Source organism: Ursus arctos, unplaced genomic scaffold (assembly GCF_023065955.2).
Source record: "Ursus arctos isolate Adak ecotype North America unplaced genomic scaffold, UrsArc2.0 scaffold_9, whole genome shotgun sequence".
In the NCBI taxonomy this organism is placed as follows: domain Eukaryota; kingdom Metazoa; phylum Chordata; class Mammalia; order Carnivora; family Ursidae; genus Ursus; species Ursus arctos.
In genome coordinates, this window is record NW_026623111.1 from 28,610,597 (window position 1) to 28,634,592 (window position 23,996).

Below are 23,996 nucleotides of genomic sequence, written 5' to 3' on the forward strand. Positions count from 1 at the left end.
CTCATTACAATAATGGCAACGGCATAAAATGTTTCTAAGAAATAAAATGCTGCTTTTGAAGAACACACAATTGATTTCTAAGTAGAGGCAACAGAAAATTTATTTACTCTCATATACTTTTATAAAAGTAAAGTATGCTACCTCATTACCTTAAATGAATGAGCAGAAATTAAGTGTTGGGTAATTCTAAAATCCACTCCCACTTGTTATGTCTACATTTTAAATTGTTCAGATAAAGTGAGAAAATTAAGGAAATGGAAACCCCTAAACTACCCTAAGCTCTTAAACTTAGTATTTGATAAAATTTTTGATTTAGCAAGTAGCTGTTGAAAACATAATGTCAAACAAAAGCATATGCTTGTAATTTGTTACATAAATCAGAAAAACTCTCATACAATTAATGAACTGCAAGTCATGTCTATATACAAACACACACATATATACACATATATATGTACGTATGTATATGTAGACAGAGGAACAGAGATACGCACAGGATAGGTAGGCAGACAGTAAAATATGTGGCAACTAGACATCAAGTATGGAAAGACAGAGGTAGTACTACTTTGTATCTTAACAAAATGCTAAAACATTAGCTATTTGTTACTGAGAAAAAATGTGGTTGCAACCAACTACCTTTGTTTCAAATTCTGCTAATTTCCACTTGGTCCCCAGGTTAGAATAAGAAAATCTTAAGAGAAAGAAATCCTTCACATTGTTCCTTTTCTGACATGAAGAGCAATGTATTTCTGAGAGGATTCCAGTTTGTCTGCTAACAAATTGACAGAGAAATCACATTTGATTTACTTTCATTACTTTCCCTTTAGATCCCAATTTTAAGGAGCAGTGGATGTAATGAACGGAGCAATAATTCTGGAGTAGGTGGTCATCGTGATTGATTTAGGAGACATTCACCAAGACAGAGACAAAGTAGACTGAATATCTAACCAACCTAAAATCTATCATCAAATATCCCCAATAAGAAGTATTTATAGGGGCGCCTGGGTGGCACAGCGGTTAACCGTCTGCCTTCGGCTCAGGGCGTGATCCCGGAGTTCTGGGATCGGGCCCCACATCAGGCTCCTCTGCTATGAGCCTGCTTCTTCCTCTCCCACTCCCCCTGCTTGTGTTTCCTCTCTCGCTGGCTGTCTCTATCTCTGTCAAATAAATAAATAAAATCTTTAAAACAAAAAAAAGAAGTATTTATAAACTCCAGATTGCTGCAAGATACAATTATGGGGAAAAAAATCATGACTTAAAAAATTGATTTAAAAAATAAACAACAGGACGGAGTTGCTCTAAATTGACAATCCTAAATTCACACAGATGCAGAACCATAATGAAAGAGATTATTTTGCTTTGACAATCTGAATATAAATCAAGCTTTAATTAAAAACATTTATAAAAATTTTATTGGCTAGAAGATAAAAAAAAGTTTTTAAAATATTTATTGCATTGGTACTCCTAAATTTGACCGAAAATACATAACTACTAATACGAAATGGTCCAATTAATCTATCTGCTGATGGCATTACTCTAACATCTGACTTTTTTTTTTTCCATGCAAAGAGAAATCATTTCCTGGTAGAAAGAACTACAGACACTATAATAACAAGTTGGATACTGGTTTGGCAAACTGAGGCAGGGACAGTGCAGGGGATAGGCATGTGTTTTATGGCTCCCACCCCATGAGAGGAACGAAGGAGATGTGAAAGTAACACAAAAGTTTTCTGACATTTTACCCTAGAGAATGTTTCACCCAAATCCTTGATCCTATCATTTGAGCCTGCTTTCCACTGCTTGGGCTCTCCAGTTTTTATGCAGATGTTCTGTCTACACCTTACAGAAGCCTGATGCCTTCACACCAGAAGGACACATTCCTAAACCCATAATGAGGACACACGTGAGGCATCATAACACCTAATCTTCTGACCCGGTTGTGGACAGAGCCAATGAAGTTTGCCACTCTACCATTTCTTTGTGTCCTTAAACAACATTAAAGATTCCACTCAGAGGTGATTGCTCTCAACCAGCTCAATGTGTATACTGTTGTTTTTCTTCTTTAAAGGTCAAGGGCACTTAATGGTATCCTTGCATTCATTATCGCTTACCCCCACCTACACAAAACTTTCTTTTATATCACAGCCTTTTAAGATCTTATTCTTGTCCATTTTTATTCATCTAGCCAATCCATTAGCATTCAAACAAGAGCTAAGGTATTATGTCTAGGTATGGGTTTCAAGTATTCTGCAACACGGTAAATTAGAGACATTTCGGAAGAATACTGGAAAAAGGAAAATTCTCACTAGGAAAATAAAAAGGTACCTGAAAAGATGATTTTCTAAAAGAAAAGAAACCATGAGAACCTATTATATATATTTCATCATGTTGACAGGGCTTTCTTCATAAGCTTGATACTTTTTCTTCATCTCAGTGTCACCATGAAAGAATAAGAGAATTTAAGAGCTTGAACAGATTTCGTAGATTATCTAAATGGGAGATTCTCAACATGGGCACCACTGACATTTTGAGCCAAATAATTCTTTGTGAAGAGCTGTCCTAGGTTTTGTAGAATAAATAGCAGCATCTCCGGTCTCTACTTACTAAACACCAGGAACACCACTATATCTAGCTGTGAGTCAGAAATGTCCACGGACATTGCCGGATGTCCCCTGGAGAACAAGAGTGAGCCCACCTGAGAACTACCGCTCTACATCACGTCACATCTGTAGGATTAGAGATTTCTGCTGCAATCCTGAAGAGGCGTAGATACGTGGTCAAAGACATACACAGTTATAATAAAGGAATTTAAAATAAGATTATGGTTTCTAAAGGCTAAATTTCTCCAGCAAGAGGGATATACCTGCTCTGTTTATTTAGATGCCTGTAAGACCAAAATGACACAGAAATTGTTACACTGCTTGCCTTTTGTCAAAATGCTTTCGGGTAAGCATATGATATAAAGGACAGATATATAAGCTATAAAGGACACGTGAAGGACTGAATGTTTGTGTCCCCCAAAACTCATACATTGAAACGCTACCTCCTGGTGTGATGGTGCTAGGAGGTGGGGCCTTTACCAAGGGAATTAGGATTAGAGGAGGTCTGCGGGCAGAGCCCTCATGATAGGACTAGTGTCCTACTAAGAGTCACAAGAGAGTCTGCTTCCTTTCTTTGCTCTCCACGCCGAGGAGACGAGAAAGGAAGTCTGCACCTGAAGAAGGCTCTCACCAGAACTCGACCAGGCTGCCACCGTCATCTCAGACTTCCAGCCTCCAGACCGTGAGAAAGAAATTTCTGCTGTTTATAAGCCACCCAGTCTACTGTAGTTCTAGCTGCCAGAACAGACTAGGACGTTACCATGAAATCAGAAATGTATCGGGTTAGCTGGGGTACAATTAAGAACGGACTGATCTATGGCTATTAGCTGGGGAGCCTGAAATCCTTCTAAGCAGGTTTATGGCATTTAAGAGCTGGACATACATATAAAATTAGACGACAGACCAATCTGTTCTCAAATCCAATATTTAGTAACTGTATGATCTGGGGCAAATTACTTCATTTCTCTGCACTTCTCTTTCCCCATTTGGAAATTTTTAAAAAAGTTTAAATGAGGTTTGTTAGGTAGAGATCTCAGTTAATGATATGCGAGTAATAAATAGTAACATTTATTATTAATATCAGTTGTAAAGGTTGTAGTAAATTTTATCTTCTAAAACTTAAATCCTTTGCTTTCGGAGTTTATGTAGAGTGCCAGCAGAAAATCTTTCTCCTAATTTGTTAATGACAACAGAAGAATCAGTTTGAAAATAAAAGTTCTCTGACAGCTCACAAGCGTTCAGAGACTGGCTGGCATGTTTCCCTTGTGCTAACTTATTTAACCCTACATGTATACATGTCTTCTCCCAACTGGATGGCAAGTATTCTTACTGGAAGTTTATCATTTTGTACTTTTTTTTTGTCATTATCACCCCAAAATAAGTGGGAATTACAACAAGCACTCAGTCTCAGAGCTTGTATAACGTGCACTACTTGAATGCCTAGAGAACTTTCAAATGGAAACATAATTCAGGAAGAAGAATCACCATCTATCTAAAAATTAGAAAAACACATGAAGTCCTGCAAAAAGTCCTTTTAAAAACAGAAACCATTCATTACAAAAACCTCAACTTGGGACTATCAAAGTAGCCAACTATTGCAGAGTGCTACTCTCCAGAAAAATCTGAATCAGGCACTAGGGACCCCAGTCTATGTATTCTTCTCCCTACTCTGCAACACTGTGTGTCAAGTGGATTCTGATTTAGCTTCCCATTTTTTACATTATCAAATAATACTTGTGTCATAACAATTATCCTTTAGCCACTTGAAATTTCAATTGTAGTTGCCACGTAAAATAACACCACCTACCATTATAGTGTTTAATTGTATCAATGGTTAAGAATCTCTTCACCACAAGATAAGCAGAGCCAGGTTCAGCTAATGAACTCCACCGAAGCACCTGTTCCAACACATTTTCTGTGTAGTGAAGAGGGCGTTCTGCAAAACATAAAGCCAAATCAAATTGAAAAAAAATTATCAGTTTTTATAAATTTTAAAAAACCCTTTAAAAAAGATCTGTATGCAACAAAAAATATAACCTTATCTTATGTTATACAATAACAATGCTAGGACTATATATGAGAGACCCTAGCACCTAGAACACCATTAAGCGTATGATGAAATTTACTGTATAAATGAATCTGTGCAGGGACATTTGTTACTCAGCTTTTGAAAAAAAAAAAAAAATTCAGAGCTGCTATCCTTTACATGAAATCTCAGAAATAATGCTACCCTTTCGTAAAAGAAATTGGTTTCTTATCCCATATCCCATCTCCTTTTTAATTCAGATAACATTCTGGTTTGCTTATGGAAAGCTATTTGCATATGCAAGTAATTAATTGTAAAAGGACTAGCAAAGTTACTTTTGTTCGGTAGTAGGTAATAACCTTTGTTTATCCCAATATGATTAGCATGTTATAATTTCTGATCAATACCAGTGAACAATTTATATCTGATAATATCACAATTAGTATGAAATTATAAAATATGCCTTCAACAGAGAATGAAAATAATCACAAAATACTACCAAGTCATTTATGTCTATTAGTGAAAATATCAATCAGAAATACTACGTGGCAATATTATACAGTAACTATTGATACTATAATCCAGTAGCAAGAAGCTAATGACATCCTATAGATTTCTCCTCGATAAATAGTCATCCATATGTTTTGTTTTAGGCAATCATATTTTTAAATACATCACAAATTCTTAGCATAGAGTTTAAAAAACTGGTTTTTACAATTAAAATCAAAGCTTCATAGAAAGTTTTTTTCCTGATCAAAATAAGACAATTGGTTAATAAAATCTTACAACAGAAACATATGCTTGGAAAAAAGGAAATTCAAACCTTTTCACAGTACCCTAAAAATGGCATAATTGAAATAGCAAGAACATTAGCTTTAACGTAAAGATGCTGATGCAGCTTTCTCAGGATCATAGCCATGTATAAGTCAATTCAACTCTTCCATCCCTTCCTAAATACAAAGAGCACAGCATTCTGGCTTTTCATTTTCAGTTGAAGTAAGAATGCTAATGACAAACAAGAAAGAGCATGTCAAGAGCATCATACCCATATAGGAACCATGATATTTTAATTGGTGATAAATCAAAAGTAAAATGACCAAATATATCACATCCTCCTTAATACTGATCTCCCCTGCCAAGACCAGAACATTCCAGAACTTATCAATAATCTTGGGTCCACAGAAGAAGAAAACAAATTTTTCTGCTTCCAATGTAAAGAAACCGATTTTTGTTTACTGTTCAGTATAAGGAAATGCAGTTCTGAATTCTACGCTTTTTGGAGCAATCCTACTAACTATGATGATGGCAATGACCAAAAAACAAAAAACAAAACCCCACAAAAAACAACACCACAATAATGAGCAACTAAACCATACATCTTAAGGGCAAATCTACCACTTATTTACAAATATATCCTTTGTACACAGCAGACTGCTAAGTACATAACAGATATTCAATAAGTATTCAAGGAATGAAATATCTCGTGAATTTCGATGGTGGACTATAATAGAAAATATTTGTAAATGAATCAGCAGAAAAAATTCTTTGTAAAATCAGACAAAATCTTCTGTGCTTTATCAATTCCATTTTTCTTCAAGTAATTTTTTCTAAAGGTTTTATTTTAGAGAGAGAGAGCGCGTGCACAAGCAGGGGGAGCAGCAGGCAGAGGAGAGGAAGAAGCAGACTCCCCGTTGAGCAGGGGGTCCATTGTGGGGCTCAATCCCAGGACCCTGAGATTATGACCTGAGCTGAAGGCAAATGCTTAACCCACTGAGCCACCCAGGTAGAGCCACTCCTCTTCAAGTAATTTTCTAAAAGGTTTGACAAAAATCATAATTTCCCATAAATTGCCAAAGTTATAAATTCAATGTTTGATTACTCCATGAATGGTTGCCTTCTCTTAATGGAGTTTATAATTAGAATTAAGTGTCTTTAAAAAAAACAAAAAACAAAAACAACTAGCAATATAATGAGCACTCTCTTTACATTTGGCATTACCCATCCTTGGTTCCACTACTTGCAATCTCTGGGACACTACTGATAACATTAACAGTTGCCATTTCTGGAATAACTATGTATCAGATATTATATATACCAGATACCTTGCACCTGTTATCACTTTTAATCTACACAGCACTCTTCATTAGGTATCACTCATATTATACATGTGAAGGAACCCAAGGATCAGAATCGACTTGCCTGAAGTCAAACCCTAGCTGGTTCAAGGGAAGAACAAAGATTTGAACCTCAAATCTATCTTACTTTCAAGCCCAGTATTTTTAAATGCCACACTTAACGTTTTATTTTGGGCAACTATGTGAACTCCCACATAATGATTTTCTTACACGCAATTTGGGGAAAAAAGCATCAACTTGCTAAGATTTTTTTGAGGCTGAAACAAGGTAACAAAAATTGAAAAACAATGTCAGTTCATATCCCCCCTTCCTTGCCTATCATTGTGAGAAGATGGTAAGAAAATAATACTTTGTTTCAACATCCGGGATTTAAGGAAACTGATGAGCCCACAGTTGGCTTCGAAGTGAGACTTATATTCCCAACTGGAAAACAATATCCAGAGACCTCTGAGTATCAGAACATTTGTATTAAAGAGGGTTACTATTACAAATAGATACTACAGTGATAGACCTAAAGTGTTCTCAGTTATACTGAAATCACAGTATAACTGACACCGTGGATACAGAAATAAATACAGATTTGCAAAAAAATTTGTCAAGTATGTTTTTCTCATCAGTATCACAGTATGAAATACTTCAGGAGAATGAAAATCCTGAAGATACAAGTTCCAGCATAAAAGCAAGAGCTGAACCATGGGATGAAAAGGTAAGTATTTATTAGACTATCAAATGCTACATTTATAAAATGGCATTAAAATCCACCTGAAGAGAGAATAGGCAGGGAAAATTGAGACATCAAACATTGCCGGAAAATAAATTCCTACAAATAAACAAGTTTTTATTTATAGTTCCATTTGCAACCATCTGTCATGATAGATTATATGGTATGCACGTCATCTGGCATTAGGGCATTACTAGAAATAAATAACTCAGTTGCATACTATGTATAGCATAAAAATTGCTGAAAATTCAGTGTAGGTATTTGAGAAGAAAAGGTTATGGAGGTGGTTATTTAGCTAGGTAAATCACATGATCAATATCTTAAAATCAGGTTCACAGAATAAACCTGGCCTCCCTTGTTAAAGAGAGAGACCTATCCATTTTCACTCCAAATAACAGGTGTTATCCTTAAATTTCTGGCAGTAGTGACACAGGATTTCCTGAAATGATGATTCCCTCAATAGTTGAATTCTTAGTGCGAAACTAGAGGGCTATGCAAGTTTTTCTCTGTCCTGTCCACAATCAGAGGGTGAAAGCACTTTCTGTGTCATCAGGAGAAAGGCTAGAAAGAATCTTGATTAAAAATGAACAGATCTGGGGCACCTGGGTGGCTCAGTCGGTTGAGCACCTGCCTTGGCCCAGGTCACGGTCCCAGGGTCCTGGGATTGAGCCACCTGTCAGGCTCCCTGCTCAGTGGGGAGTCTGCTTCTCACTCTTCCTCTGCCCCAGCTCCTGTGCTTGCGCATGCTCGCTTTCTCTCTCCCTCCCTCTCTAATAAATAAAATATTTTAAAAAAAATGAACAGATCTTCCATATCACAGTAACTATGAAGAAGAAACAAGAAGACGCTTTGTTATGATATTGCTTTAGAGAATGTAACTGCTTCACAAACTTGAAGCTCTCACTGAAGAAGCCCACTTAAATGAGGCCCCCTGGGTGGTTATTTATTTATTTACTTTTTCCAGCATGTAAAGGCCCTGAGGATACGGGACTACATCAGCAGAGGACAGCTTCAGTTTTAAGATGAAGCATTAAAATAAGAGCATAAACGAGAAGGTTAACTCTGGATGAAGGTGGTGCCTTCTCCTCGGCGGGTTTCAGCTTGTCTCAGTGATTGGCAGCAGTGGGTTAAGGATGCTTGGCATCTTTCAAAGAATGAGACAAAGAATGACCTTTCTTTATCCAGTACAAATTTCAAATGTCCCATCAGACATTCACTTAGAGGAAAAACCAATTTATAAATTAACTGAGCCCAGATCTAACTCAGCTTTACATATAAATTCTCAAAATATTTATATGGATTTAATATGACATATTTTTCCATTAATCTGACTACCACATAAGCAAAACAAGATCACTCTTTCTACGTCAGAACCTAATCCCCAATGTGATGGTATTAGTAGGTAGGACCTTTTGCTGGTCACATGCACAGAGCCCTCATTAATGGGATTAGTGCCCTTTTAAAATAAATGAGACCCCAAAGAGCTCCCTTCCACCATGTGAGAACACAGGGAAAAGACAGCTCTCTGTGAAGCTGGAAGCATGCTCCCACCAGACACTGAATCTGCTGGTACATTGATCTTGTGAAACTTCCCAGCCTCCAGAACTGTGAAAAATAATTTCTACTGTTGATAAGCCCCCAGTCTACAGAACGGTTATAGCAGCCCACATGGACTAAGACACTATTTCACCAATGACAGTAATGATGCTAATGATACACGAGTCACAAATGACATGCTTCCGTCTGCATCTGCAGTTGTCACACCCATGTATAGGTTTAAGAATCTATTTTCATTATCCTCAACCATCTAGGAGTGTCTGAACATTTACACAATATATATTTTTCTTCTTATTTTCATATAATTAGGGAATAATATTAAATTTTTAAAAAGTAAGTATAATAGATTATCTCAGAAGAGTTAAGGGAACATTACAAAATATTTATTATAAAAAGGGGTATTGGATAGGATAGGGTAGAAAACTATTGCTTTAAAATTTACTGACACCTAAAATAAAATCCAGCACTTCCGAGATTCACTTACCTATTTACCTATTTATCTATTTATTTTTGGTTACTTTGTTACTTGGGGGGGTTTAAATTTACATTTGAAAAAGCAGCAAAATTCCCTGCTGACAGTCTTCCTATCAACTACAATCTTGTGACTACCAACGCCTTCACTTTTATCTTCTTTTTATATTTCACTTTATCTTCCCTGCATGTTACTAGAAATAAAGCTTTTAACATTTCAGAAGGTCAGGTGGAGCACACAGGTTCCCATCTGCTCCAGTAAGCCCGCACAATCACAGGCCCCTCTGCTGCTTTCCCAGCATTGCTCCCTTAGAAGCAGTAAAAAAGATCTTTGCTTTCTCTTCAGGAAAATTCTACTTAAAGAGTTGACCAAATATTAAAACCAAGACAAATCTGAATTCTTAACTCCATCAAATGCCTTTTTTCTTGGTGTACATGGGGTGTTCCTTTGATTATATATTTAGATATTCGCAAATCCAAACAACTTGAGGTCTCCTAAGTTTTTTTTATATTCTCATAAAAACGTTCTTTTTTTAAATTGGAAAAAAGAAACACCACCACCACCACCAACAAAACCCAATCCAGTCTTACCATTTGTGATGTACTAATTGTCATATGCAAGTTGACACTCATTTTCTGAGTAAGTTACCCTTCATTTTCCAAGAGAAATCTAGTAACAATGTTTCCAGATATACTGCAATCTCTCTTCTAGTTAAATATAATTCCTTCCTAGCCTCATTCATTCTGCTTGCTCCTCTCCGTCAGGAGCACCAATGCTCAAAGGCACAGAGACCCAATGATGTGACACCGGGATATGCTTTGATTCAATCCTTGAGAGAATAAGAGTAGTGGGGAGAGGATGGCTACCCCCAAATCCATGATTCATGATTTTGCTGTGCATCTCCTAATAAAAACAACAGCAACAGAGGCATATCGGAAACAATCAGCTGTCTAAGAGCTAAGCAGGGACTTGAGCTCGCCTAGTGATTCCTAATCTGTAAGCAGGAATCACTTTTCATGTACCTTCCACATTTTGATACATCTAATCCAAACAGCAAGAGTCCAAGTCACTCAAGTGCAGAATGCACCTGTTTTGTTCCACCTCAGTTAACAAGATATTTGTAGGGTATGTCCCACATCAAGGCATCATACTAGAGGAAGTGACAGATACAAAGGTCTAAAAAAACATGTAAATATCCTAAAAAAACTATGGTCTAGGACAGAGCCAGATACACATACGTTACTATTCTACAAGTTAGATAATATGCAGTGTTATAGATCGATAAACAAGTAATCGGAGAAAGCTCAGCGAGAAGAACTATGTTCATCTACACATCATCACGGAAGACAGGTTATTTGAACTGGGTCTTGAAGGATAGGCAATGAGGAAACAACGAAAGGGTTTGAAAGGGTGGAACAATATGATCTTATTTATAATTTAGAAAGATATTTTTGGCAGTAATACAGTTATCTTTTCCTCACAAATATGAAGAAGCTAGTAACCTACCTCCTTTCCTTAAAAGGAAACAACAACCAAAATCAAAAGACTGCACCATCTGCATACCTATAGTAATGAGAAAATTGTGCTTCCCTTATTCAGTAGCCTTTAAGTGTCTGGCAACTATGCCAAATGCGCTATGCCGGGGGCACTAGAGATTACAAAAAAAGGAAGTTCCCCCTTCCTTCCAAGGAGCTCTCAAGAGATGAATATATATCCCTGTGATAGGCACTATAAGACAAGACACAGTGCAAAGGAACCCTAAGTATGGATTTTAAAGGAAGTCAACTGGTGGGCCAGATGGGGGAGGGTAAAGAGGCACCGGGAAACACCAGCTCGTGCGGGTTAGGCAAGCACAAAGAAGGAAGGGATTATCTATAACGAACATGTACAATGAGAAAAGACGGCAAAGGAGACTGGGTCAGCAGAAACCTACCACTTAGGGGATACACAGAAATAGAATTGACACATGAGATAAAACTATTAGAGAGCCAGGAGGAGCATCCAGGCAGTGTCACAAAGAGTGAAGACCTTCAAAAGGAAAGGGCGTGGTCAGTAACAATAAACTCTGCAGAAAGGGCAAGTCAAGCCTGAAGCAAATCAACTGGACTTGGAGGCTGGGGGGGATCACAGTGACCTTCCGCTAGACCACCTCCTGTAAATGGGGTGACTGAGTATGGGGAGACACAGTGTGAACCAACACCAAAGCCTGGGAGTCACGGACTCTTGACAATGAATATTAAAAACTTTATTTTAATACAAATTAGATTTTTAAAGAATCATGCACAATATAAAGAAAGATATGAAAACATCAAGATGAACTAATGAAAGACAAAGTATCCGACGTCCCATTTCATTCTAACATTGACTCCAACACTCCTAATAATACACGATGGGGTATTTCAATGTTGAATTTTAATTTTTATCTTCAGCTTGCAGGTGGCAAGATTTTACTTTTGGCAGTTTGACAACTATACTTGAAAGGGTCCCAAGACCTTAGTAGGTATCAGCTAGACAGATGGTCAAGGTACAAAGACATTCTGCATCTTTTTTTTTTTTTTTTTTTTTTTTTCCTAGAGGTCTTTACAGCCAAATGATGTCATTAGAATGTAAAGCTTATTCAGCATTTGACTACTGGGGTAGTCAGGGTGTCTTAAACGCTCTCTTCATCCTTCCGCCTCTGAGATAAAAGATGACAAAATATCTGATCCACTCCACTAAAGACAGAGGACAGGGAAAAAGCCAAAAACTAAGCTTCCATTAGGCTTAAAACAAATTTTTTAAACAGTAATCTTTTAAATCAACATTTTTTGTTTTTGTTAAAAGAGTGGTATATAGGAATAAGGTGGGTGGCCACTTAGAATATGGTTACAAATCAAATTGCTTGTCCTTATAAACAAAGGCCTATTTCCTAAAGCAGCAACATAGATGCCTAAGGCTTGGCACTACGTTTTTATAGTCAATAAAATAATTATCAAGATGAGTAAAATCATAGGAAGGCAACCTCAAGTGGCAATAACATGTTAACACATGCACTGAGGTAGAAGGGAATTCAAAATGAGATGTTAATCTTTAAAAAACATGTTTGTAATGACTTGTCAAAAAATAGTACTTCTTCACACTACAAGGAATTTGAGAATCCTAGCATGAAAATCACTTACCTAGCTCTTCATTTTCAATGACTTCAAATGTGGCCCAGATATCACCTTTTGTAGGAATTATATTCTTTATTGCTAATATATCATTAGTTAATTCCTCTGCTTCCATCACAGGAGATATCTAGAAGAGAGGCAACATTTCTTCAGAATGTATGTCAGACACAGAAGTCACCTAATGACAAGGCCAATGGCGCTCACCCCATCTACCAACTTAACGACGCTCCAAGTTTCTTACTTAGTATGCTTACTTAGCTTCTCTAAGCACAAGAAAAAACAGCCTGTTCTGATCTTCTCCATAAACTGCAATACATTTTAATGTGAGTACAGAAAGATATTACAATATAGACATAATCAGGAAGAATATATATTTTTTCCTCACTTACTGAGCAATTAGATCACTCAAGGAGGGAAGAAAGTACCTCGTCATACATAGAAAGACCTTCACCAAACAGTGAATCCAATGGTATTCCAGGACTAAAAATTTTCACTCGTCAGTTCCATAATCAAGAGTTCAAAGCGGTTTGGTTTATTCAGTCTGGGCCCTGAATTACACACAATCGACTGCTGTCTACCATGCCAAAAAGCCCCAGGGTTTTAGTGGTCTGGGGTGTGCCCTGCTGTGCCAAGTGACAGATGGTGGGATACCAAAGCAAGCTGGAGCCAGGATTTCAGGGCAGAGGGCAGAGTGTGCAGTGCCAGCCTTGGGGCCAGCTCCACGAGAGGCCCAAAGCCTCAGGCCATGGCATAAGCACATCATCTTCTTCAGGGACTTTTGGGATTTTTGATTTGTTTCTTCTTGTTTTTGTTTTTGCCAATCTTAAATGCATACTGGACAAAGCAAGCTGGCTGTCTTCAATATGAATTTAGTTATAATGTTAAACAGAAGATGTTTTAAATATTAGGATACTGCAACTGCAACCTAGTTTGCACATTTTCAGTAAAGTATGTACCCATTTGAAGATTTCTTCAAAAAGGAATGTGCTCATTACCATTTCTCCTGTCCAGCACTGATCATAAGCATATCGCACATATGTAAGTAACATAAAACACATTTTGTTATAGATAACTCCTATGGTCTCTCTTCTGGACTTTGTGAAATGTATAGCTTTCTTCGGAATATATGAACGATATAATAAAGTCCACTGGTTTCTATTTTTAAAAGCCCAATGAAATATAATCTTAAAAGAATAAAAAACCTCACTATCTGGGAAAATTTGAAAACTTTAAGTAGTTGAAACCTGGGTGAATCATTTCAATGATGCTGTTCACCTGAATGGCTTTAACATTTTTTTTTAAAGAAGCCTAACTCTTTCTTAAAAGAATATATTACTGAGAAACCAAACTGTGAAGGAGTCAGCAGGGGGTGCCTCAGGGTGACATAGGAATGGAAAACCGGAACTCTATTCCTTGTCCCAGAAGACTCCCAAGGACAGGAAACCCCCCGGAACCACTAGAACTACACAAAGCACGCTTTGGAAGTTTTTACTCCAAGGAATATACAAATCAGTATGATGGTCATCAGGTTAGGAATATGATGATCAAGGTATGTGCTCTGGCCTTAATACATTTTTTTTTAATTTAATGATTTTTTATTATATTATGTTAGTCACCATACAGTACATCCCGGTATCCGCTGTAAAGTTCGATGCTTCATTAGTTGTGCATAACACCCAGTGCACCATGCAGTACGTGCCCTCCTTACTACCCAACACCAGCCTATCCCATTCCCCCACCCCCTCCCCTCTGAGGCCCTCAGTTTGTTTCTCAGAGTCCATAGTCTCTCATGGTTCATTCCCCCTTCTGATTACCCCCCCTTTCTTTATCCCTTTCTTCCCCTACCGATATTCCTAGTTCTTATGCCTTAATACTTTTAATTCCCAGTTTGTATTCATGTAAACTTGAGACAGTACTTGTGGCGCCTACCTCCTGGGGCTGAGGTAATGACCGGCTGAAATAAACATAACTGAAGAGTCTTCTAAAGTCTTCAGCATGAAACAAATGATAATGATTGTTTTTACATAGCTTTTGTTGTTTTTAAAGAGAATTTGGAGTTGTTGTAGGTGAAACGTGTCATACGCCTAAAATAAGAATTTTGCTCAGTTGTCAGAACTTGTGTTATGGTCTTATCAGTGAGACAAAATTTAAAGGAGCTACTGAAGAGTGTCTGTAGGTGGAGCTGCGTCCCGTGCTTTGCGTCCCGTGCTTTGCATGCCTCTTCCAGCTTTAGTGATGAACTCGTGATGATCTGTACTACTTCCTTGTGTCCCCTATTATGGACGTACCATAATCCGCACAAGAAATTTGATGTGGCCAAGGACTGGCAAGGCTCCTGCCTCTTAGGGACTTAGGATTGTAGTAGTTCATTTCATGTTCTAAGTGAGTTAACCAGTGCCACAGAGACACAATATGAAATCATTAAAAAATATAAACGAATAATTACAATGTAGTTAACAAAACTCAAGTCCAGAAATATATAAGATTCTATTTAAATCTTGGACTTCAGATGGCAGAGTATCTTCCTCATACAGAGAATGTCATCTTAACTGGGTAGGAATCTGAATTGTCACTGTTACTCTCCCTACGGCAGACGAAATACAGAATATGGCAGCACAAGGATACCTTTAATTCAGGGTGAAAAAAAAAAGATTCGTATTCTCAAAAAAGAGAAGAGTTGTCCAGTATTCAAGTAAATTGGAAGATAGGAAGTCAGTCTAGAATACAAGAGTGGGAGACTATTAATAAATAATAAAAATAATATAGGACTAGTAGTATTGATTATTTATTAAACACTTACGTGCCAAGCAATTTACTAAGTGTTTTACAGGCAGTATCCTATTGAGGACTTGCATCAATGATATGATGTAAATACTCTAATTTTCCTCATTTTACAGGGGAGACACTTGCGACTCAGAGTAAGCTAACTTAGCTGATGTTAAGATGCTATGAAGGGGAGGAACACGTATTTGAGCTCAGGTTATTTTCTAGAACCTACAGAAAATCCTAACCATAACCTAAAGCATCTAAGATGTTCTCTTTCCAAACGACTAAAACATGGAATTCCTGGAGGATTTTGGGATAAAAAGTCAATCCTATTAGTCATTGTTTGAACTAGACAGGTAAAATAAAATACAAGAAATAATGGAAAATTCAAGATACAGAAATTAATGCATATTATACTTGCAACTTCCAAAAATACTCTTTACATCCATCTTCAGGACTTACCCGAATTATAATACTGCAGTCAGGTTCCTTCCTTTCTACATACACTTCAATTAACAAATCTCCAGCCTGGGAAACCTAGAATGGGGCAGATACGAAAACAACAAATAGAAGTATGACACTTAAGACACCAAGTCCTAGCCCTATTCCTAAATATTTCGTAATAGTGAAATGAGCCTGTCGATAGCATGATGATACCCATTTTCCAGATGCGGTTGACAAGGAATCTACACAAATGATGTAATCACAGTGCAACTTTTTTTTTTTTCCATCTCTTAATCAAGAGTTTAATGTCCTGAAATACTCTTATATTCTTAATAAAATAATGAAACTGGTTACTACGGGCATATGTGGACTTCCAACAACGAAGTTGTAAGAGTCATCGTCATGTATGTTAATAGGATAAACGAAATAAGAAGTGAAAATGATCCATATGTAGCTGTGACCTAAGCTACAGTGTGGGTATAATACCAATAATTACAAGGGAAAAAAGGTGTTGCTATATTTTCAAAGAGAAATGTCCAAAAATAGAAATTTGAGGATGAATTAGGTTGGAGCTATATTAAAACTAGAGAAAATATATTTAGCGAAGGAAAAAAAAAAAAGGAAGTGATAGAATAAGGTAGATGGAAAAAAAAAGTTTTTATTTTAATTCTCTTCAGCCAACCAGTTAGTGTTCCAATATTTGGGTCACTATTACATCCCAGGAGACATATTAAGTGAAAAAGAGACAATCCAGAAAATAAAAGCCGTAAGATATCACTATGGAGATCGACAGTATAATGTGGAAAAGGGTAATGAAAAACCAAATGAATCTATGAAAAATATTTTGAGTATCAGCTTTTTTCAGAAATTGCCGTAAGTTATGTAACCACTTAGAAATATTATCTCCCAATTTAAACAAATATGATCGTATTGGAGAAACAATCATTCTGAAGTTAAATTTGACTAAAAATAAAACCTGATGAAGAAATGAGTGAGGAAAACATTGAAAATGTACTTCGAGGAAGTGTTCTTAATTATTCTGGCACTACAGACTTAGAAAAGCCTATTTCCAATTTTTCTTCCTCACTTTCGAAGCTACACAAAAATTCGAGGGAAGAAAAGATACAGTTGACATTTCTACTTTTCACTGTGTTTGCATAAACAACTCTCCAGGAAGGACACATTTAAAAAATTAAAAACGCAAACACAAAGGACTCAGAGAGAGAAGCCAAAACAAGAAGAGCTAAGAAATTCAAACAGGGAAAAGGCACGGAGGCTGTCAGAAAAATACGCCATAGCAGAGTTTTCAATGGATTAAGAGAAAAACGCAAGCAAAAGAACAGGTTTCTCAAAGTCTTCTACTTTTCTGGTCCAATTACTCTATTTCATATTCAGTTCTTTTCTTCTACTTACTGACTTATACTTAATTAAAAAGCAGCCAAGACTCATTATTGTAGTATGAATATAAAAGATAAAAATGGAGAAGGACATTTATACTTTATCTAATAACAACACAGATTATCCCTTGGGCTCATACAACCCTTTACATCATGACTGAAACTCCTCCAAAAAGCAATAAATCAAGAGAACTGATAACAAGCCAGATTTTTTAGTGTGGTAGTTAATGCCTCTGGAGGCTGCATTAATTACTTAGGGTGAAAGTGGAGGAGATGCTTTCTTAGGTAAGTACTCTATCACAGTACTAGTACTCAGGGATCTTGGGCACTAGAATGGAAGACTCCCTCCCCCCCTTCCTGTGGAATGGTAGCTCCAATGACTTCTCTAATATTTCAAGAGTGGGTAAATTTAGGGTTTGACTAATAAGGAAGCATTTGCCTCATTCTCTGAGTATACCTATAAACAGAATACATATGCCCCATTGATACTATTTACATTGGTATCCTGAATCCACTACAATTCAAAGTGATTACAGGAAGATTAAATATGAATTTTAAGAAAGTCCAGTGAATGTTCGTCAAACAAGGAAAGGTACACTGGAAAACTGCAGTGCAATCTGAACACACAAATGCCATGTAGCACAACCGAGGAAAGCAAAGGATTTAGAAAATAGTCAATTTAAGACATCAATCAGCATATGTGACAAAGATGACATTAGAAACATTCCACTCATATAATCATCCGAGAGCACGCAGAGCAAAAGCACAGAAGAAATAATTTATATTTTCAAAATCATAATGGAAAGAATCATTATAGAGCTGAATTTTCAATTTACTCTAGTATCTCTTTGGCTTTAAATGCTTCCTTTGAAATCCACTGGCATTTTTAATAGCGCATTTGTAAGTAAAAATTGATTTTATAAAGGGCATTAATAAGATTAATAATGATTTTTCCCTCTGTATTTTGAAAAATTTACATTAACATACTTTGGCATTTTGCATATAAGCATCATGCTGCAGAAACACGCAACTATTTTATCTAGGTTTTTTCCCGTTACTCTTACTTTGCTTCAAATAGGAATTTGAAAATAAATACAACAAACATCTTTACTTACAATAGAAGTTTTTGTTTTTTGTTGTTTTAATTTTTTTTAAAATTCTTTGGAGATCTAACTAATACTACTCACTTGAGTGTCTTTCCACTTGGTAATAAAGCTATTTTCTATGTCCATTTGTTTGACTTGGTCTTCTTTAACCTGTTTAAAATATAATTTGGGACATTCTAATAAAATACAAGGAGTGATGGTACTCATCCTCACATAACTCTTCAGGAATTTAAAGACCAACAATTTTTAAAAATAAATGAGAATGTCCATCTTAATCATTAGCACGGGCCCACACAGCTAGGGCAGAAATAAAGCCAACATGACAGAGCCTCATAAAGTTCAGAGCATTTTATGATGACATCACTTCAAGCTGTGGATTCCATCAATGGAAGCTGTATCACTAAGCAACTTAATAAGCAAAGGGGCTGACGAATGATTTGCTAGAGTTTATGTGGGTTGAGAGATAACACTCATGTCTCAAATTGAAATGCTCATTAAGCGCATAAGAAATTTCCACCACTTAAAGTTGGAGTTAGCAAAACTACGAAGATAACCATTTATTTATTCATGTAACAGTATAAAAATAGAAAATAAAGAGAGCACATAAAGCCACACATTATTTTTTTCCTAATTCTTTAATTTCTCAGCATCAGAATTATTGCAAAGCTGCTGTTGATCAAAAACAGTGGACACATATACAAAGAAAATAGAGATCAAAGAGCAAAGAGAATCCAACAATTTTGGTGTCCGTTCCTATATAAATTAAGATACAAACTGTGTGTTTTTATTTTATTAAAATAGAGTTTCTTTCCCTTGGCTAAGGAATCTTGTGATCACTTACCTTAAGAATGTAAGAAGTCTACGTATAATAACCTATTACATTAACCCACTTGATTTCAACTAACATATCCATAACCCTGGAAAACAAGAAGTCTTATACACCACCGTTTAACAGAGTGCCCTCAAAGGGTTAAATGGCAGCCATGCCAGTGGTAAGTAAGTGATGGAACTGGACCTTTGACTCAGAGCCCTTATATTCTCCCCCCATATTCAAATCCTGGGCTTATTTCCTCTATTTTTACTTATTCTGACAGTTTTCTGATGAAACATGAATATACTGACTTCATTGAACAGCAAATTGGAAGTCAAATAATTAGGACAAATGACTTAGTAAAAAACCACAGGTTTTTCACTTCTAATTCAGACACAACTAAAAGAAAACACAAAGATGCATTCAATTGCAGAATTTACCCTCCTGGTATTTATTACCAAATTTGCGAAACTGATAATTTCACACGTCTGAGTAGACATACTTACTGCGTACACATACTGACAAAGAAAAAAAGCCACAGAAACACCATAAATAGAAATATTCTGTCCAAAAGACACCAGATGGCTTTCAAAGCAGCCAAATTTAAATGAATGGCTATAGCTTAAAAGGCTAGTTGTGTCTAAAGTATTAAAAATCATATAACTATCCTTTATTTTTAGATATTCATAAAGACTTGATGATAAACATCCTAAAATGTATTTTTTAATTTGTCAACAGTAATATCAAAACTATTTTAACAAGGGCAGGATATAAAATATTTACCTCAAATATTTCAACATAATTATTAATTAAGTCCTCGATTACATTCACTTCTTCACTAGTTTGTCCCTTAGTTTGAAACAAACAGGATGAAAAGACCAAGGCCAAATTATGCGCATTCATGTGATTGATTTCTGAGCATTTCTGAACCCTGTTAGAGAAAAGCATAGCTCATTACCACACACTTCTATTTGAAAATTTCATAGAACTTTAGTCATAATACCCATTTATTACTATTTAACACACCCATATTGAAGGTCTCTGATATAACAGGTATGGTGATGATTTAAAGAAAAATGCACAGTTCTTTTTTCCAAGTAGTTTACAGTCTAGTTAAGAACATAAGAAGAAACTAAAAGAAGATACGACTACAAGTTACAAAGCGGTACTTGTTTGTTGATTGGAGAAGGGACGACCATATCCAAATAATTCCAGATAATGGCGTAACCCGAGGCCAAGGAATAAAGATGTGCTTGCGCAATAGCGGAAAAGGACTAGAGGGACTGCAGCATAAATGAAAGAGGGAATAGGGGGCAGTAGGTAAGCAGGAAACAAGGCAAGAAAAGTGAAGAGGGAGGCATTTAGGAGAGAGTTCCACATTCAAAGTTCAAGGCTGAGCTGAGTTTTCCAGGAAGGGCTATTCAGGTGAGAAAATACTTGGCAGCATGTTCTTATGGCTGTTCAAAACTGGATATTATCTCTCAAAAAGCAAACACTTAATTTAAAAATACAATTATACTTTCTTGGCTATAACTAAGAATGGTCTTTTACAATGAACAGACACAAACAGAGTGGTCAACTCTCCCCATGGGTCGGCTGCAATATTTGGGACTTAACAAAGAGCACTTAAAGTACAGGTGACCTTTGAACAACACAGTATGAACTGTGTGGGTCCACTTACATGTGGATTCTTTTCCATATATACAGTACAGTACTATAAATATATTTTCTTTATGATTTTCTCTAGCTTACTTCAAGAGTATAGTATATAATATGTACGTATAACAAACACAATACACGTTAACTGACTATATATAATTGGTAAGGCTTCTGGTCAACAGTGGGCTATTAGAAGTCAAGTGGGGGAGGGGGAGTCAAAAGTTAAACGTGGATTTTCAACTGTGTGGGGGAGCAGTGCCCCTAAATCCTACATTGTTCAAGGGTCAACTATATTCACAAATTTTAAGTGCAAAGTGATTTCAAAAATATTACACGTGTCACCCCAATAAAAGGAAATTTACATCGATAAAAATGCACAGATGATAACTTAAAGTGATACCCATGGAAGTATCTGTTGACGCTATTTGTCACTAACTATATATAACAGGACCCTGCTCGAATGCTTACTTACATTTATAAATTTTAAAATACATACTAAAAAAGGGAGACCAGCTGTATCAAAGGAATAAAACAAAACTAAGTTAGGTATACCGGTCTATAAACAGCAGAGATTCTAGCAGTTACAAAAAAGAGTAAAAGGTGACAGGAATATATACATGATGATGTAAGAAACTCACAATAAAATGCCAAATTGCATAGCAGAGACAGAGCTAGTGTAATCATCATACGTGATTTATAAGATGAAAAGGAATTGCAAGTTAATAGAGGAGGGTATAATAATTGTAGACATCCCTCTCAAAACCACTGCTGTACTTTTATCACACGAAATTATAAACATCTGGAAAATTTATCTGCAGGTCTGCCTGTGTTACTATAGAATTGTAGCATCTCCCTGTCAGGGACTCTTGCTTTAATCACACTGGAGTGTGTAATAAATATCGGGTGAATGGAATTAAGTAAACGTTAGTCATGGAGGAAGCGATCTGTTATCTGGGGCAGGGATGGAATTAAATGCTAAATCAACCTGACCTTATCCAAATCGACCTCTCAAACTTCTGACAGCTCTATCACACGTTCCCACCTTTTGTGAGGCTTCCTTCTGCCATAGCGTCCTCCTTTGCCACTCTTCCCCTCTCTCCTCTTCCATTTCCACACTATAGTTTTTTCCTTTCCTTCCTTTATTTCTCTGCCCCACAGGCTATCATTCCCAAGAGTTCCTATTCAGCCCACTGAGTCTCTTCTCACTAAGGTCTTCTCATTAGAAGCCCAAGGAAATGGTTTCTTGATTAGTTTCTCTGCATCTATTCTTATCTCTTCCCAATCAATCCCATTCATGGGTTATTGTCCTAAAGCAGATTTGATCAGTCACTCTTTATTACCTAAAGGAATAAAATCTAAATGTTTTTATATGACCATCTGAGCCTTTCACAATCACCTGCAGCCAACTACCAACCAGCTCATCCCCTAGCACACCTGTTTCCCAGAAAATATCCTCATTTTTTGTACTTGTCTTTCTTTCACACCCAGCTCACACACCCCTTTAGATGTGAAGCATCCCCTGGACAAATCACTCAATCCTTCTGCCCATGCTAAAATTCTTTATATTCAAAGCTGTCCCAATATTGCTGTGTTTCCCTAAGAAATATAAAATGCCCTGCAGCACCCCTGTGCATTCACTTAGACGTCCGGATGCTCAGTTTGGGAACAGTGGACTTTAAGGCTTTTTGTCTTCATGTATTATTATCAAATGTTTCTATTCACATGGTATCTTAATAGGTTCTGTTGTGTACATAATAGGAACTAAAATATATGTCAGTTGAAATATATGTCAGTTGAAGAAAAGGAGGGAGGGGGAAGGACAGGAACTCATTATCTCAAATTCAAATCTGAATAAAGAATTTTAAAGCTTCTTAACCACCTGGGTGGCTCAGGTGGTTAAGTATCTGACTCTTGATTTGGGCTCAGGTCATGATCTCAGGATTGTGTGATCAAGGCCCACATCAGGTTCTGCACTCAGGAGGGAGTCTGCTTGGGATTTTCCCTCTCTCTCCCCCTCACCCCTCTTGCCTCTCAAGAGTGTGTGCCCCCCTCTCTCGATCAATAGATTTTAAGGAAAATTATGTACAACTCAATGTTTAAAATATTAATAAATATACCAGCCTGGTCATACATTAAAATATTTGAAGAAAAATCTATTCCAATGTCTCCTTAGAGATAGGACTATACAACATATACACAATACTTGTATGGTGTCATAAGAAAATCAGTTTTACAGTAATGGAGTTTCCATGCATGAGAAGTGGTAGTGGGAAAAGAAAAATAACGAGAAAAGAAATTGTGAAGAATTTCTGAGTGTAGACTGCAAATAAGGTAATTTTAGTAGAAATAAGCTTCACCAAAATTCATTCAAAAGAGTCCTGCATCCATGCAGGAAGGATTGTAGCTACAATGATATTCCTTAAGTCATATTTACACTTACTAAAATTCTGTAGTAATTCTTGCTGGTAGCAAAACAAACCAACCTTTCATTTTAATGGAAAAGGTTTTTTTTTCAAACATTCCTCATCCTTCAGAGATCTCACTTCTCAAACAACTACTATATTCTTCCTATCCTCCCAAATGGACCAAACTACAAACCCTGACATAGAAAATATTTTTGATTTTTAAAATTTTCTCCTCTGATCAACAGTCTGACACTAAAATGTTAGAATGATCAGTTAGATAAAAATTCATAAAGAAGAATTAAAGTTTTTGTAGGGTCCACCATGAAAAATACTATCCTCACAGACAGACTCCTGCTAGAGAATCCTGGTCTCTGTACCTCCTTCTCTTTTCCAGCTTCCCTCTAAAATGAGTTTCTTTTTTTCTTTTTTTTTTTTTTTTAATAATGATTTTTTATTATATTATGTTAGTCACCATACAGTACATCCCCGGTTTTCGATGTAAGGCTCGATGATTCATTAGTTGTGTATAACACCCAGTGCACCATGCAATTAGTGCTTTTACTTTGAGTAAATACCCAGTAGTGGAATTACTAGATTACATGGTAGTTCTATTTTTAATGTTTTGAGGAACAGCCATACTGTTCCCATAGTGGCTACACTATTTCACATTCCCATCAACAGTGCATGAGGGGTCCCTTTTCTCCATATCCTTGCCAACACTTATTATTTCCTGCCTTTTTGATACTAG

At 36.5% G+C, this 23,996-nt stretch overlaps 1 protein-coding gene across 2 annotated transcripts in view; it reads right to left on the reverse strand.

Moving 5' to 3' along the window:
- Positions 1-23,996, reverse strand: part of ARAP2 (ArfGAP with RhoGAP domain, ankyrin repeat and PH domain 2) — a 179,286-nt gene that overhangs the window by 35,221 nt on the left and 120,069 nt on the right. Inside the window, exons 23-27 of one of the 2 annotated variants that reach the window (XM_044387654.3) lie at positions 19,968-20,115; positions 18,455-18,523; positions 15,889-15,963; positions 12,670-12,787; positions 4,408-4,536 (exon numbers count right to left, since the gene is read on the reverse strand). In XM_044387654.3, the coding sequence (XP_044243589.2) occupies positions 4,408-4,536; positions 12,670-12,787; positions 15,889-15,963; positions 18,455-18,523; positions 19,968-20,115 (539 nt within the window). The remainder of the gene's footprint in view (positions 1-4,407; positions 4,537-12,669; positions 12,788-15,888; positions 15,964-18,454; positions 18,524-19,967; positions 20,116-23,996) is intronic. The other variant, XM_057309690.1, reaches the window with a different exon arrangement.